The sequence below is a fragment of the Eurytemora carolleeae genome, unplaced genomic scaffold, assembly GCF_000591075.1.
Source record: "Eurytemora carolleeae unplaced genomic scaffold, Eaff_2.0 scaffold152, whole genome shotgun sequence".
Taxonomy (NCBI): Eukaryota; Metazoa; Arthropoda; class Copepoda; order Calanoida; family Temoridae; genus Eurytemora; species Eurytemora carolleeae.
The window spans coordinates 247,542-261,562 of NW_019396057.1; the positions used below are offsets into that span (position 1 = coordinate 247,542).

Genomic DNA, 14,021 nt, shown 5'->3' on the forward strand with positions numbered 1-14,021 from the left:
GGTCTCTAATTTGCTTGTATATCCTATGTTTATGTTGGGGAAAGGTTATGAACATATGATCTAATATCCTCAGTTCTTCTCCTCTGTATTCACTGATCTAACATTTAAATAATAATATTTTAAATGATTTTATAATAATACGTGCTGGAGTGCCTAGTGATGTCCACTCTAAGTGACTTAATAATAATATTTCAAGACTTTCGTATAATTTTAACACAGATTTAAATCAATTCTCGAGATAGGAACATCAGATATAACTTTCATGGGTCGCGATCGAGAGCTAAAGTGATTAGTTTTCAGCCTATACCCCCTTTCATTTCTCCTTTACAGTCCCTTTAATAATAATATTTTAAATGATTTTATAATAATACTTGCTGGAGTGCCCAGTGATGTCCACTCTAAGTTACTTAATAATAATATTTTAAATGATTTTATAATAATACTTGCTGGAGTGCCCAGTGTTGTCCACTCTAAGTGACTTAATAATAATATTACAAATGATTTTATAATAATACTTGCTGGACTGCCCAGTGATGTCCACTCTAAGTTACTTAATAATAATATTGCAGGAAGTAAAATGTAAATATATAAATGCAGGAAGTAAAATGTAAATATATAAATGCAGGAAGTAAAATGTAAATATATAAATGCAGGAAGTAAAATGTAAATATAAATGTGCAAATTATAAAAGTTCCTAATTCTGAATATGTAGGTGTGTTCTAAATATTTTTACAAATATAAATATCCCTAAATCTGTTCTAAGTTGCCAAATTAACAATCACTTTAATCGGATTTACATTTTTCCAACTTAATGAAGTCTGGTGTTCAGGTGAAAATGTTTGCTAGATGTATTCTCAGCGCTAAAAGTTCATCTTTTCAGTTTGATGATAGAGTTCTAATTCTTAATACTCCAATCAAGGTAATCACAAAATTAGAGAAATAAAAAAATGTTTATCTTATGATTTATCTTCGCTCGTATATATATATATATATATATATATTTGTACAGCTACGACGTCTGAACTTCTGTGTAGAGTATCGTTAATCTTGAACGTTTGATCTCGATATTCGATGTGGGCACTTTTAAATTTGAGGATTGCTTGATCCCTCCATTAAAGTTAGCCCTGTAGGCTTTGACCACCATGGTATATCGACGAGGAATTATATTAGTCCGTAGGATTCACAGCATAAACGTTGGCTTCTCAACAAAGCTGTGATTTTTAAGGACATTTTCATTATCAAATCTCGTTATTAGAATCTTACCAAAATATTAGGCTCAGCATGAAATCATTGTGTCCTATCAACATAAAATATTTTCCGTTAATCTAGATTGGTAGAACTCACAAGGATGAGAAAGGAGAAACAGATAATGGTTACTTCGATAGCAAGGTTCTTTCCAGGTTGGTAGTTTCATAGGAGAAATATTGGTTCTTTCCAGGTTGGTGGTTTTATAGATGCACCAGGTGAGTGGTGTTATAGGAGAATTATTGGTTGTTGCACCAGGTGAGTGGTTTTAAAAAATTCATGATTTTCTCCAAGCAAATGTTTTTATAGAAAACTTTATAGGTTCTTATAATGCAGTTGCACACTTTTTAAGTAGAACTCTACATATATCGTGTACGGTGTAGCAATTCTTTAGAAATTCTCAGATGCAATTTTTTAAAAAGACTTTAGATCTTTTAATCTATGATTCTTTTTTATTAATGTCTAGGGGACATGCAGTCATAAGTTATGAGAACTCTAGGTTTTATATCCAAGATCTAGGAAGCAGCAATGGTACTTTTATCAACAATATCAGGAATATTTTCAATAATAATACAATAATATTGTTCATACTTCTTCTCAGAACTAAAAGAATCAGGATCAATTTCTCTGCTTTGCAGACAAATATTTTTCTCTCATATTTTCTCTATTTTCTAATTATATTGGAGGCTGAGAGAGTTTCTGAGAAAATGATTAAAGAACTAAGATAAATATTGTTTATTGAGATTATATTAGATTGAATCGAAGTGGAGAAGAAAGTAAACAAACCGAGATCTATTCCGGAGATATATTAAGGTTGGAGAGAAACTAATCAGAACCTTGAACCAACAACAACAATGTTTTCTTATCAAGGATCATTGATTTATACAAAAGAATGGAAAGTTAGATGTCAACTCACGTGAAACTAATTTATCTTTTTAGATTTTTTTTTTAAATTCTGCGACCTCATCAGCAGAATTTAACAACCATTTCTTGAAAAACTGTTTGGTTTTTTTTCTGATTTATAAAGTTATAAGAATTTCCTCGAACCTTCACCACATGTTTCAGGTTTGGATCTGATGTTGTGGATAAATCTAAGAACGTGACTCAGAAGGCAATTGTATCTAGGATAAAACTAATCCATGAGGATGGAGCAGAATCCAGCTCCAGGCCTACGCACTCTAAACTTTACAGGTATAAATACATTCTGGAAAAATTTGATCAGTCCTAGAACCTGGTCTTTATAGGTTTAAGCAGGCTCAAGCCTTGACTGTACAGGTTTAAACAGGTCTAGAACCTGGTCTGTACAGGTTTAAACAGGTCTGGAACCTGGTCTGTACAGGTTTAAACAGGCCTAGAACCTGCTATTTACAGACTTAAACAGGTCTAGAACCTGATATGTACATGTAGTTCGAACAGTCCTAGAACCTGGTCTGTACAGGTCTAAACAGTTCTAGAACTTGGTCTGAACTGGTCTAAACAGGTCTAGAACCTGGTTTGTACATGTAGTTTGAACAGTTCTAGAACCTGGTCTGTACTGGTCTAAACAGGTCTAGAACCTGGTATGTACAGGTTTAAGCAGGCTTAAGCCTTGACTGTACAGGTTTGAACAGACCTAGAACCTAGTCTGAACAGTACAGTTCTTGACCCTGGTCCATTTCGTTTTGCTTCTCTCAAAAACTATTCAAAAAAGTTTCGCCTAGAGTTAAAGATGTTAGTAACTTATATGAATTTTATTATGTTTTGTTATGCTTCCACTTTTAGAATTAAGGATTGAGAAATCATTTTAATTGAAAGAATCTCAACTCTCTTGAATTCTGTAATTGGTATGCTTGGTATATCTGCAGGCCTACTGAGAGTTATGACGAGGTTACCCTGGCAAACCAGAATATTCAGGATTCTGTGAGAAGAGAGAAACTTCTAGAAGATCGTCTACTCAAGGTAGATAATAGTTTAAACCTCAGTTGGAAACTTTTAAACTCAATTCCTTACTAAATTTTATTCGCAATACAATTATCCTCGAGTTGAAATCCATTGATTCCAAGAGTTTAATTCATTCCCTCCGTTCCATCTTAGCTAGATAATAGACATATCATGGCGGAGAGACAGCATTAAAGGGACTGTAATCGTAATTTCAAGTGGCCATCCATGCAGAGATATATTACAATGCCGGAGTCACAACGGCACCCTTGAAATGAAAGATATTATCATTTCTCTAGGTTTAAAAGGCTAGATTCTGTAATTTCCTATATGTTATCCTGCATAAGCAAATTTGGTTTTCACTTTTTCTGAGAAACCACAACTGAAAAAATCAGTTTTCCAAATAAAAATATGGATACACATTGTATACTTGACCGGACAAAGCTTTAGGATATCGTCGCGAATCTTGCATTGTCATATTTACATGAAGGCTCACTTGAAATTACGCTTACAGTCCCTTAAAGCTCTATTTTTTCAAGTATATAAGCTAAGGTACATTTGTGAAATGTGTAGGGTTCAATCAAATATTATACAGGTATAAAAGTTAGTAATATAGTTAATGATAAAGCTTGTTCATCTGAAGACAGACATCACAATTTATAAAATAAATAAGATTTTAAACTTAAGGAAGGACAAGAAGAGAAGCCAATTCAAAATCATTTGTAAGAACAAAAAGTATACACTATATATATTACTTCTACTTTCATAACATTTTTCTCTATTGCAGGGCTTCCTTCCGACTTATTTGTTCTAGATTATTCTCGGCATTATGTATAGTTATGTAACAATAAGACAGAGAACTTTAAAAGCTGCCCTATTTCTTTTTTATTAGATTTATTTATATTTAAAAGCAAAAAAGCGGAATAAATATCGGTTTTGTGATTTTTCAAGGATACTTATAGTTTTTGTTGTATATATATAAAGTAGCAATCTCTATTTGTTTTTGTTTGGATGTCCGATCATAACACACAAACCCCTCAACCGATTTGCCTCAAATTTTGATTAGGGAACTTGGGAGAACTGCGGAAATTCTATTAGCTTGGTTTTGAGATTCTAAAATAAGTGGGTCGACTTGTATAGGGTCAAAATAGCTAAAATCGTAATTTACGACTAAGCGCGGGTAAACGGCAGGAGTAACTATGAGTACCCTGGGCAACGCTGGATTCCCAAGCTAGTGTACTAATGTGAAATAATCATAAATAAATTTAGCCTTATATCTTTACTGTACACCCTGTAAGAATTGTATATTTAGGTTCGTGGAATGATATCCAAGCATATCGGTAGATCTCAGACAGATATGATCAGGAACACGGAGATCATAACTTATCCGTCCTGCAACCTTCCATTCTTCTCTCAACTTTTTTTATCAGTCCTGCAACCTTCCATTCTTCTCTCAACTTTTTTATATCCGTCCTGCAACCTTCCATTCTTCTCTTATCCGTTCTGTAACCTTCCATTCTTCTCTACTCTTATCCGTCATGCAACCTTCCATTCTTCTCTCAACTTTTTTATATCCGTCCTGCAACCTTCCATTCTTCTCTCAACTTTTTTATATCCGTCCTGCAACCTTCCATTCTTCTCTACTCTTATCCGTCCTGCAACATTCTTCTCTCAACTTTTTTATATCCGTCCTGCAACCTTCCATTCTTCTTTACTCTTATCCGTCCTGCAACCTTCCATTCTTCTCTCAACTTTTCTTATCCGCCCTGCAACCTTCAATTTTTCTCTAAACTCTTCTTATCCGTCCTGCAACCTTCCATTCTTCTCTTATCCGTTCTGTAACCTTCCATTCTTCTCTACTCTTATCTGTCATGCAACCTTCCATTCTTCTCTCAACTTTTCTTATCCGTCCTACAACCTTCCATTTTTCTTTAAACTCTTCTTATCCGTTCTGTAAGCTTCCATTTTTCTCTAAACTCTTCTTATCCGTTACGCAACCTTCCATTTTTCTCTAAAATCTTCTTATCCGTCCTGCAACCTTCCGTTCTTCTCTAAACTCTTCTTATCCGTCCTGCAACCTTCCATTTTTCTCTAAACTTTTCGTATCCATCCTGCAACCTTACATTCTTCTCTACTCTTATCCGTCCTGCAACCTTCCATTTTTCTCTAAACTCTTCTTATCCGTCATGCAACCTTCCATTTTTCTGTAAACTCTTCTTATCCGTCATACAACCTTCTATTTTTCTCTAATATCTTCGTATCCGTCCTGCAACCTTCCATTCTTCTCTACTCTTATCCGTTCTGTAACCTTACATTCTTCTCTAAACTCTTTTTATCCGTCCTGCAACCTTCCATTTTTCTATAAACTCTTCTTATCCGTCCTGCAACCTTCCATTCTTCTCTACTTTCATCCGTTCTGTAACCTTCCATTCTTCGCTGAACTCTTCTCTCAATTTATCATTTTTATTAATATTTACACTCTATATTTACATCTCTCATTTAGATCTCAATCAAATATATTTCTACTTTCTAAATCCTTGAGAAAACTTAATTTTTGGGAACACTAAAACCACTTGTATAAAGTTATCTCTGGATTAAGGATATTTGAAGATATGAAAGAGGAGTTGATGCGTCCCTACGAGGTTTCACAGATAGATTTGGAGATAGAGAATACTGCATTAAACAGGGATAAATATAATAAAAAATGTTACAGAAAAAAAATTGAACACAGAAACAAAATAATCAATCTTTTTTATTGAAAACAGTGTCTTAACAAAAAATAATATTAAATAAGATTAAAATATCTGATAAACAGGGCTGATAGGGAGAGTAGTTCTGAAATGATTCGTATCCTCGGAGAAAACAAAGAACTAGGGGATAGGCTGAGGTATGGTTCTGAATCCTGAATATTTACTGTGGCCACTCTTGTACTCTTGTATATATTAGTTCACTGCACTTCACAGCTTTTAAATAGTATTCCCCACTTTCTTGCCAAGGATTAAGAAAACTTAATCACTTGCTTGCTGAAAATAAGACAAACGATTTTCCTTTAGAAATATTTTTTTTTCAGTGATATTGAGAGTAAATTGGAGGATAGGGAACGGTTTTGTAACTCTGTTCAGAGAAAACAAGGAGAAGATGCTCTAGAGATAGCTAAACTAAGGTGTTTACTGTTTATACAACCCGGATTAGGGTTGAGTTAATTTTGTTTACTCCTAACCTTCCTCTCATCAGGCAGGGATACGGATATCTCGGCCTTGGAAACTTATATCCTGGACCTTTGCTTTGTCCTGTTTTCATTTTTTTCCTTGAACCCTCCTTCTACTCTTCCTGCTCCTTCTCCTTGGACCCTCTTTATACTCTTCCTGCTCCTTCTCCTTAACCCCTCCTTCTACTCTTCCTACTCCTTCTCCTTGGACCCTCCTTCTACTGTTCCCATTACTTCTCCTTAACACCTCCTTCTACTCCTCCCACTCCTTCTCCTTAACCAATCCTTCTACTCTTCCCACTCCTTCTCCTTAACTCTTTCTTCACTTGACCCCTCCTTCTACTCTTCCTGCTCCTTCTCCTTAACCCCTCCCTCTACTCCTACCACTCCTTCTCCTTAACCTCTCCGTATACTATTCCCACTTCTTCTTCTTAATCCCTCCTTCTACTCTTCACACTTATTCTCCTTGACCTCTCCTTCTACTATTCTACTCCGTCTCCTTGACCCCTCCTTCTGTTCTTACCAATCCTTCTCCTCGGCTCTCCTTCTACCCCTCCCAATCCTTATACTTGTCCCAATCCTACTCCTCAACCCTTCCTTTTTGCTTACCTCTATCCTTCCTACTCTAAGCAAGCATAGGTAAATTGGAATATCTTGGCCTCGGACATTTCCTTCTGCTTTTAGTCGTTTTTCTCCTCTACGCATTCCTATTCTCCTCCTGCAGGACATTGTAGAGCAGTACAGTAGTGTACATGGAAATATGGCTTAATACGGTAAAACTGTACAGAGTGTAAAGATCAGTTCAGTTCAGTACAGTTTAATGCTGTGAAGCACGTTTATTTATTTCAGTACAGTACAGTATACATTTTACAGTTCAGTGTTCAGTGTTCAGTGTTCATGTTTCAGGCAGTTGATAGATTTACAGAACCAGGATATAGCAGACCTGGAGCAAGCTCTGAAAGAAACCCAGAGTACAAAGGATCAGGATCAGGTAAAGGTTAAGCCTAGACCAAGAGCAAGAGGTTGAGACCAGACCAAGAGCAAAAGGTTGAGCCCAGACCATGAGCAGAATGTTGAAACTAGACCAAGAGCAAGAGGTTGAGACCAGACCAAGTGCAGAATGTTGAGCCTAGACCAAGAGCAAGATGTTGAGACCAGACCAAGAGCAGAATGTTGAAACTAGACCAAGTGCAGATTTTTTCAGATATTTTAACATATTAGTTGGGACAGTTACACCAGTTACACGGTTATACCAGGACCTGGAGAATTATGATTCTTTGCTGTAATTTTTATGAATTAAAATTTAAATAGTGTTTACATTCAATTCCTCAGTTTGAATGGAGTTTCCATAAATAACAGAAATGAAAATGTTAAAGGGACTTGCGATGTATTTTTAATTGACCCTATAATTTATGCATTAAAAGCCCGCCAGATTCACACAGGTATCCTCTATCTGATTATTAATAAGAAAGATAATATCATTATTTTGTTCTTGAAAAATTATAAATTCTCCTAATTTCATTCCTTTTCTCTGGTGTGTAAATTCTAAAGTGAAATCTAAAACAGAATAATTTGTTCCCAAACAAATGTTTCAGGGGTACCATCGTGATTCGGAAACGTACGTCGGGAGACAATCATGAAATTCCTTCCCTGTAGTTTTTAATATTAATATTTTTAAGGTTGTGAATTCTCTAAAGAGTTTTTATGAAACCCAGTTGTCTGAACAAAATATGAAATCTGAAGAAGAGAAGAAAGAGATGAAGATTTTCTATGAAACTAAAATGAGGTTTTTATATTTAATATCAAATCTTCATTTTACCACCTTAATTCTTTTTTCATCGTCATTTATTTTAGAGAATTTGAGGACTCCTTTCTTGAAGAACGGACAAAAATCCGCCAACAGATAAAGGTTCCATATTTAGATATTCAACAGATAAAGGTCCCATATTTAGATATTCAACATATAAAGGTCCCATATTTAGATATTCAACAGATAAAGGTCCCATATTTAGATATTCAAACAACCCCAAAAGATGTGATATCTAAAAACGTATTTAGGAAATAAATTTGAGAAATATGGAATGGGTAAAGATTAGGCGCAACATTAACCCCAACCTGAATTCTATCTATCTATCCTTTATTTTACATGAAAAATATCTATATTTCTGCAGCATGGACATGTAGTTTCATGAATAAACAACACAGATGATTTACCTTTGGTTTCCATTATATTCAGGGGCGTACACAGGAATTTTTCATGGGGGGGCTTAATTTTTTTTTTGGGGGGGGGGCGTTGAGCCCTAATAGCCCCCCCCCGCGTACGCCTCTGATTAAATGAGAAGAGGGGTTTACAAGATTATCATTGTTATTTTACAGGAAGTATCAGAGAATGTTATTTTACAGTAAGTATCAGAGAATGTTATTTTACAGGAAGTATCCGTGAATGTTATTTTACAGGAAGTATCCGAGTATGCTATTTTACAGGAAGTATCCGAGTATGCTATTTTACAGGAAGTATCCGAGAATGTTATTTTACAGAAAGTATCCGAGAATGTTATTTTACAGGAAGTATCCGAGAATGTTATTTTACAGGAAGTATCCGAGTATGTTATTTTACAGGTTGTATCCGAGAATGTTATTTTACAGGAAGTATCTGAGTATGTTATTTTACAGGAGGTATCCGAGTATGTTTTTTACAGGAAGTATCAGAGAATTTTATTTTGCAGGAAGTATCAGAGAATGAGATAAACTTACTGGAACGGATTAAAGGATTAGAGTCGGAGAAAGGTTTGCTAAATTTAAAATAATAGATTTTATGCATTTTAACTATTTACATTTATATCTTTAGCCAATTGCCACCCATGATTGACATATAAGAAATAACAATAATTATGAAACGAAACTTAAATTTTGCCACAAACTCAAACTAAGCCCTATATCTTTGCAACCTGATTGTGTGAACCTTTGATAGTTTAAACTTGAACTATTTGATCTAACAAAATTCAAGCTAGAAATATCAAAGGTCTGTTACATTTGGTTGCAAAGATATAGTGATTATAAAATCCGAGTTGGTGGCAAAGACTCATTGCCTGTAGCAACGTTAAATTTATTTTTAATCTATATCGAAAATTCGAATTAAACAATATCAAACCTTGCCTCGTAATTTTCTACTAATTTCTAATATATCAAGAGTTTTCTCTCTAAATTGATAAAATATAATAAAATGATAAAAGTCTTCACTTAATTCCATTTATTAGGAACTTCAAGAATCATTTATATTCATTCTTCTATCCTCTGTCCTTGTCTCAGTATTTGTATTCATAACATTTATCTATTCATCTTCTCCTCCCTTGTTTCTGTGTTCTGTTAATACTTGATATCCGTTAGGTTACGCAAGAGCTGAAGTGGATAGGATAGTTGTGAAGGACGCGGATAATTTTGCGTACAAACAGGAACTAGAATACATTCCTTCGGAACCCCCCTCCGCCTTCTATACTGCTTCGTTTATACTCCTTCCCTTTACAGTTACACCCCCTCCCTCTTGTTTGTACGCGATAAACTCCCGGCCCCGATTATAGAAAGAAAAAAATGAAATTTATACATTTTTGATAAGAATTTTAAATCCTAATCCTTTACCAGAATTCATACAGCTCATGCTAATCAGACCACAAAAAGCATAAAATATCTATTTATGTCAAAGCATAGTTAATTCCCCCCCCTTCCTGATTTCCCTATTCCTGCTCCCTGCTCTCCTATTCCCTCATCACTCTTCTATCCCCCTTTCCTGCTCCCCATATTCCCACTCCCTGCTCCCCTATTCCCTCATCACTTTTCTATCCCCTTTTCCTGCTCCCCATATTCCCACTCCCTGATCCCCTATTCCCTCATCACTCTTCTATCCCCCTTTCCTGCTTCCCCTACTCCCACTCCCTGCTCTCCTACTCCCTCATCACTCTTCTATCCCTCTTTCCTTCTCCCCATATTCCCACTCCCTGGTCTCCTATTCCCTCATCACTCTTCTATCCCCCTTTCCTTCTCCCCATATTCCCACTCCCTTCTCTCCTATTCCCTCATCACTCTTCTATCCCCCTTTCCTTCTCCCCATATTCCCACTCCCTGCTCTCCTATTCCCTCATCACTCTTCTATCCCCCTTTCCTTCTCCCCATATTCCCACTCCCTGCTCCCCTATTCCCTAATGACTCTTCTATCCCCCTCTCCTTCTCCCCATATTCCCACTCCCTGCTCCCCTATTCCCTAATGACTCTTCTATACCCCTTCCCGCTCCCACTATTTGCTCTCTACTCCCCATATCCTTCTCCCTGCTTCCCTTATAACATCCCACCATTGAGATTCTTCCCTCCCTGTCCTCTATCTCCCCCCCCCCCAGGAACAACTATACGTTATGTAGGATGGTGAGCTATTGATATTAATTAGTTGAGTGGGAACTATAGTCTCATTTAACAATCGGACTTTATCCTTCATCGGTTTTATTTAAAGGAACACGCCGCGAATTTGTCACGGTGAAGTGCCACAATATCAATCGTTTATTGTTAAGAATTATTGATTATTATGATCAATGTTTCTAAAATTTGTATCATAATAAGGGATTTAATAATTTCTAACTTTCCCTTTAAATTGCTAATTACGAGAAAAAATTGATAAAACCTTTGGGAAAAAATAATTTTCTTGTTGCCATGAGAAGGGAGGGAAGAGAAAAAAATAAACACTACAGAAAGCTTGGTTAAAAATGATCCGATTTTGTATATTTTTGGGAACTGAGGTCGGGGGGGGGGGGGGTTGCCCCCTAAGAAATTGTTTGAACGCCCCTGTATGGAGAGTCAGTTATTTATCGTGGATTGAACTGAATATATTTATCTCTGAGAAGTTTATGTGGGATTGTGAAGAGAAAGATGGCTCTGTAAATATATCGATATATCATTTTAAGTGGGTAGTTACGGGTTGGAGTAATATACATATCATAATTTATATTTCAATTCTGGTTAAACAAAACCAGGGATGAAGACAGTCCCCAAAAAAACTAAAACTTTGATTCTTTGATTGTGATAAATATATATTTCAAAATTTAAATCATAAAAAGTGCTGATTATAGAAACTAAAACAGTTCGACGTCTAAACGTAATATCTAGAGTTATATTTGGACGAAAAATCAATCTTAAAGAGTCGCCATCAGGAAAACTTATTTGAAAATAATAGATGACGTAATTTTGACATTTGAGACGTATCCAAATATTAAATTATTAAATGAAAATAACCAAAAATGCATTTCCTATGGTTTAGTGACAGCAAAACTCTAAATGTCACATCTGGATACAATAACGACAATATTCTCAAATTAGAAATATTCTCAAACAGGAAACACAAGTCGGAAAAAAATTTTGCGGATTTTTAAAAAAAAAATTCGCGGATTTTCAAGAATTTAATTTTTTTTTACAAAATTAAAAACCTTTAAAACACATTTTTTTAAATTTTTTTTCATTCATAAACCTTCCCTGTGGTCACGTTATGTCCCACACAAAATTTGGGCCCGATCGGTTCAGCCGTTTTGACGTTTATTGGATACAAACAGACAGACAAACAGACAATATTTATATTTATATAAATATTTGTCTTGTATTTATAAAATATATTAAAACATACTTATAAAACTTGGCATTGATAGGCAGGGACTGTTTAACTGGAGAGTCAGTTCAAGCGATGATGTTGACTTGAAGAGGTGGATGCTGGAGATCATGCTGCTTGTGGGTTGAAAGCATGATCTCGATATCCAATGTGACCACTTTAATGCATCCCTTTAATAACGTTATCCCGATAGGATATGACCATCACGGGACATCGAAAATAATGAAATTAATCCTTAGATCTGCATAACATAGAGATCAGTGCTTTGTTCCTAGATTCATAACACAATAGTTGTGACTTCGGACCTTTGAGAGCAAAGATAAAAATGTCAAACAAACTAAACAAGTTTGGGATTGTTCCTACATATTAAAATATCTAAAAGAAACGCCGAAGTTTAGTATTGCGACCACTTGCCGTAGGTTTGCGTCAATTTAATCAGAGTTTTGCGTCAACTTTCAGAGGTTTGCGTCTATTGGATCTAGACTTGCAACAACTTGATATAGGCCAAGGAATATACCGCTTTCGTCAGCTATAAATCAGACTTTGAAACAACTCAACATAATCTTATGTCTGCGTCAACTTGGTCTAGGTTTGCGTCAACTTGATCTTACATTTACACCAACTAAAAACTTAAATGAATTAATCTAGAGTTTGAATTAACTTGTTCCTATAGCTAGGTTTGCGCCAATTGCGTCAACTTGATCTAGGCTTGCGTCAGCATGATTTTGGCTTGTCAAGTTTAAAATTTGTTCAAGGTGTGTAGAGAGAGGATGAGGGGGATGACAGGGGTGGAAGGGACGTATAAAGCAAGAATTGTCAGATAGAGGGAGGGGGATATATGGCTTGAAATATGACCTGGAACTCATTTGTCGTCATAACAAGATGATATCCGTAGATTCATGAAACCTTCTAATTGTATTTCTAACAGCCGACTCCAATACCATTCCAAACTAAGCCTAATTCTATAACAGGGTGTTCGAAAAATATAAACTTCTGACTTATTTTTAGTTTAGTGTTTAAAGGGACTGTACGCATATCAAGATTGGAGAAATTATCAGAAATAAACATATTTCTAGTCTGGAAAACGACGTTATCTTCCACATTTTATATAAGATTAAGGTTTCAAGGGTGCTGTGATGCAAATCTGGCATTGCAATCTTTGCATGGGGGGCTACTTGAAATTACGCTCACAGTTTCTTTAAGAACAGAAATATAGAGTGCGTGGTCCAACAAGAATGACAAGTTAGAAAAGTCTAGACCGTTCATTTATAAAGTATGTTCCCACTAGTTTCCCATTAGAAATTTGTATGTTTCACTAGTTTCCCACTAGTTTCCCATTAGAAATTTGTATGTTTCACTAGTTTCCCACTAGTTTCCACTTGAAATTGTATGTTCCCACTAGTTGCCCACTAGTTCCCACTTGAAATTGTATGTTCCCACTAGTTCCTACTTGAAATTGTATGTTCCCACTAGTTCCCACTTGAAATTGTATGTTCCCACTAGTTTCCCATTAGTTCCCACTTGAAATTGTATGTTCCCACTAGTTTCCCACTAGTTCCCACTTGAAATAGTATGTTCCCACTAGTTCCCACTTGAAATTGTATGTTCCCACTAGTTTCCACTTGAAATCGTATGTTCCCGCTAGTTTCCCACTAGTTTCCACTTGAAATTGTATGTTCCCGCTAGTTTCCCACTAGTTCCCACTTGAAATTGTATGTTCCCACTAGTTTCCCACTAGTTCCCGCTTGAAATTGTATGTTTCCACTAGTTTCCCACTAGTTCCCACTTGAAATTGTATGTTTCCACCATGTTCCCACTAGTTCCCTCTTGAAATAGTATGTTCCCGCTAGTTTCCTACTAGTTCCTACTAGAAATAAGTATGTTCCCTATACATTTATACAAAATGAAAGACCAAGAATGTAACCTTTGGCCTTTATCAGCTTGTATATACCCGAATCGACAAGGAGTGAATTAAAAAAAACAGGTTATATATATATTTACTTTTTTTGT

The 14,021-nt window shown here is 35.6% G+C and overlaps 1 protein-coding gene across 1 annotated transcript; it reads left to right on the plus strand.

Annotated features, from left to right (window-relative positions):
• The first annotated feature begins 638 nt into the window (after positions 1-638).
• Positions 639-11,039, plus strand: LOC111707670 (sarcolemmal membrane-associated protein). Its single transcript, XM_023480814.1, has 16 exons — positions 639-712; positions 830-919; positions 1,330-1,400; positions 1,712-1,798; positions 1,999-2,058; positions 2,311-2,436; positions 3,090-3,183; positions 4,475-4,527; positions 5,762-5,848; positions 5,978-6,049; positions 6,233-6,325; positions 7,277-7,361; positions 8,050-8,156; positions 8,225-8,279; positions 9,097-9,157; positions 9,758-11,039. The coding sequence occupies exons 2-16, from the start codon at positions 836-838 to the stop codon at positions 9,946-9,948; spliced, it is 1,326 nt and encodes a 441-aa protein (XP_023336582.1). The 5' UTR covers positions 639-712; positions 830-835; the 3' UTR covers positions 9,949-11,039.
• The last annotated feature ends 2,982 nt before the right edge of the window (positions 11,040-14,021 follow it).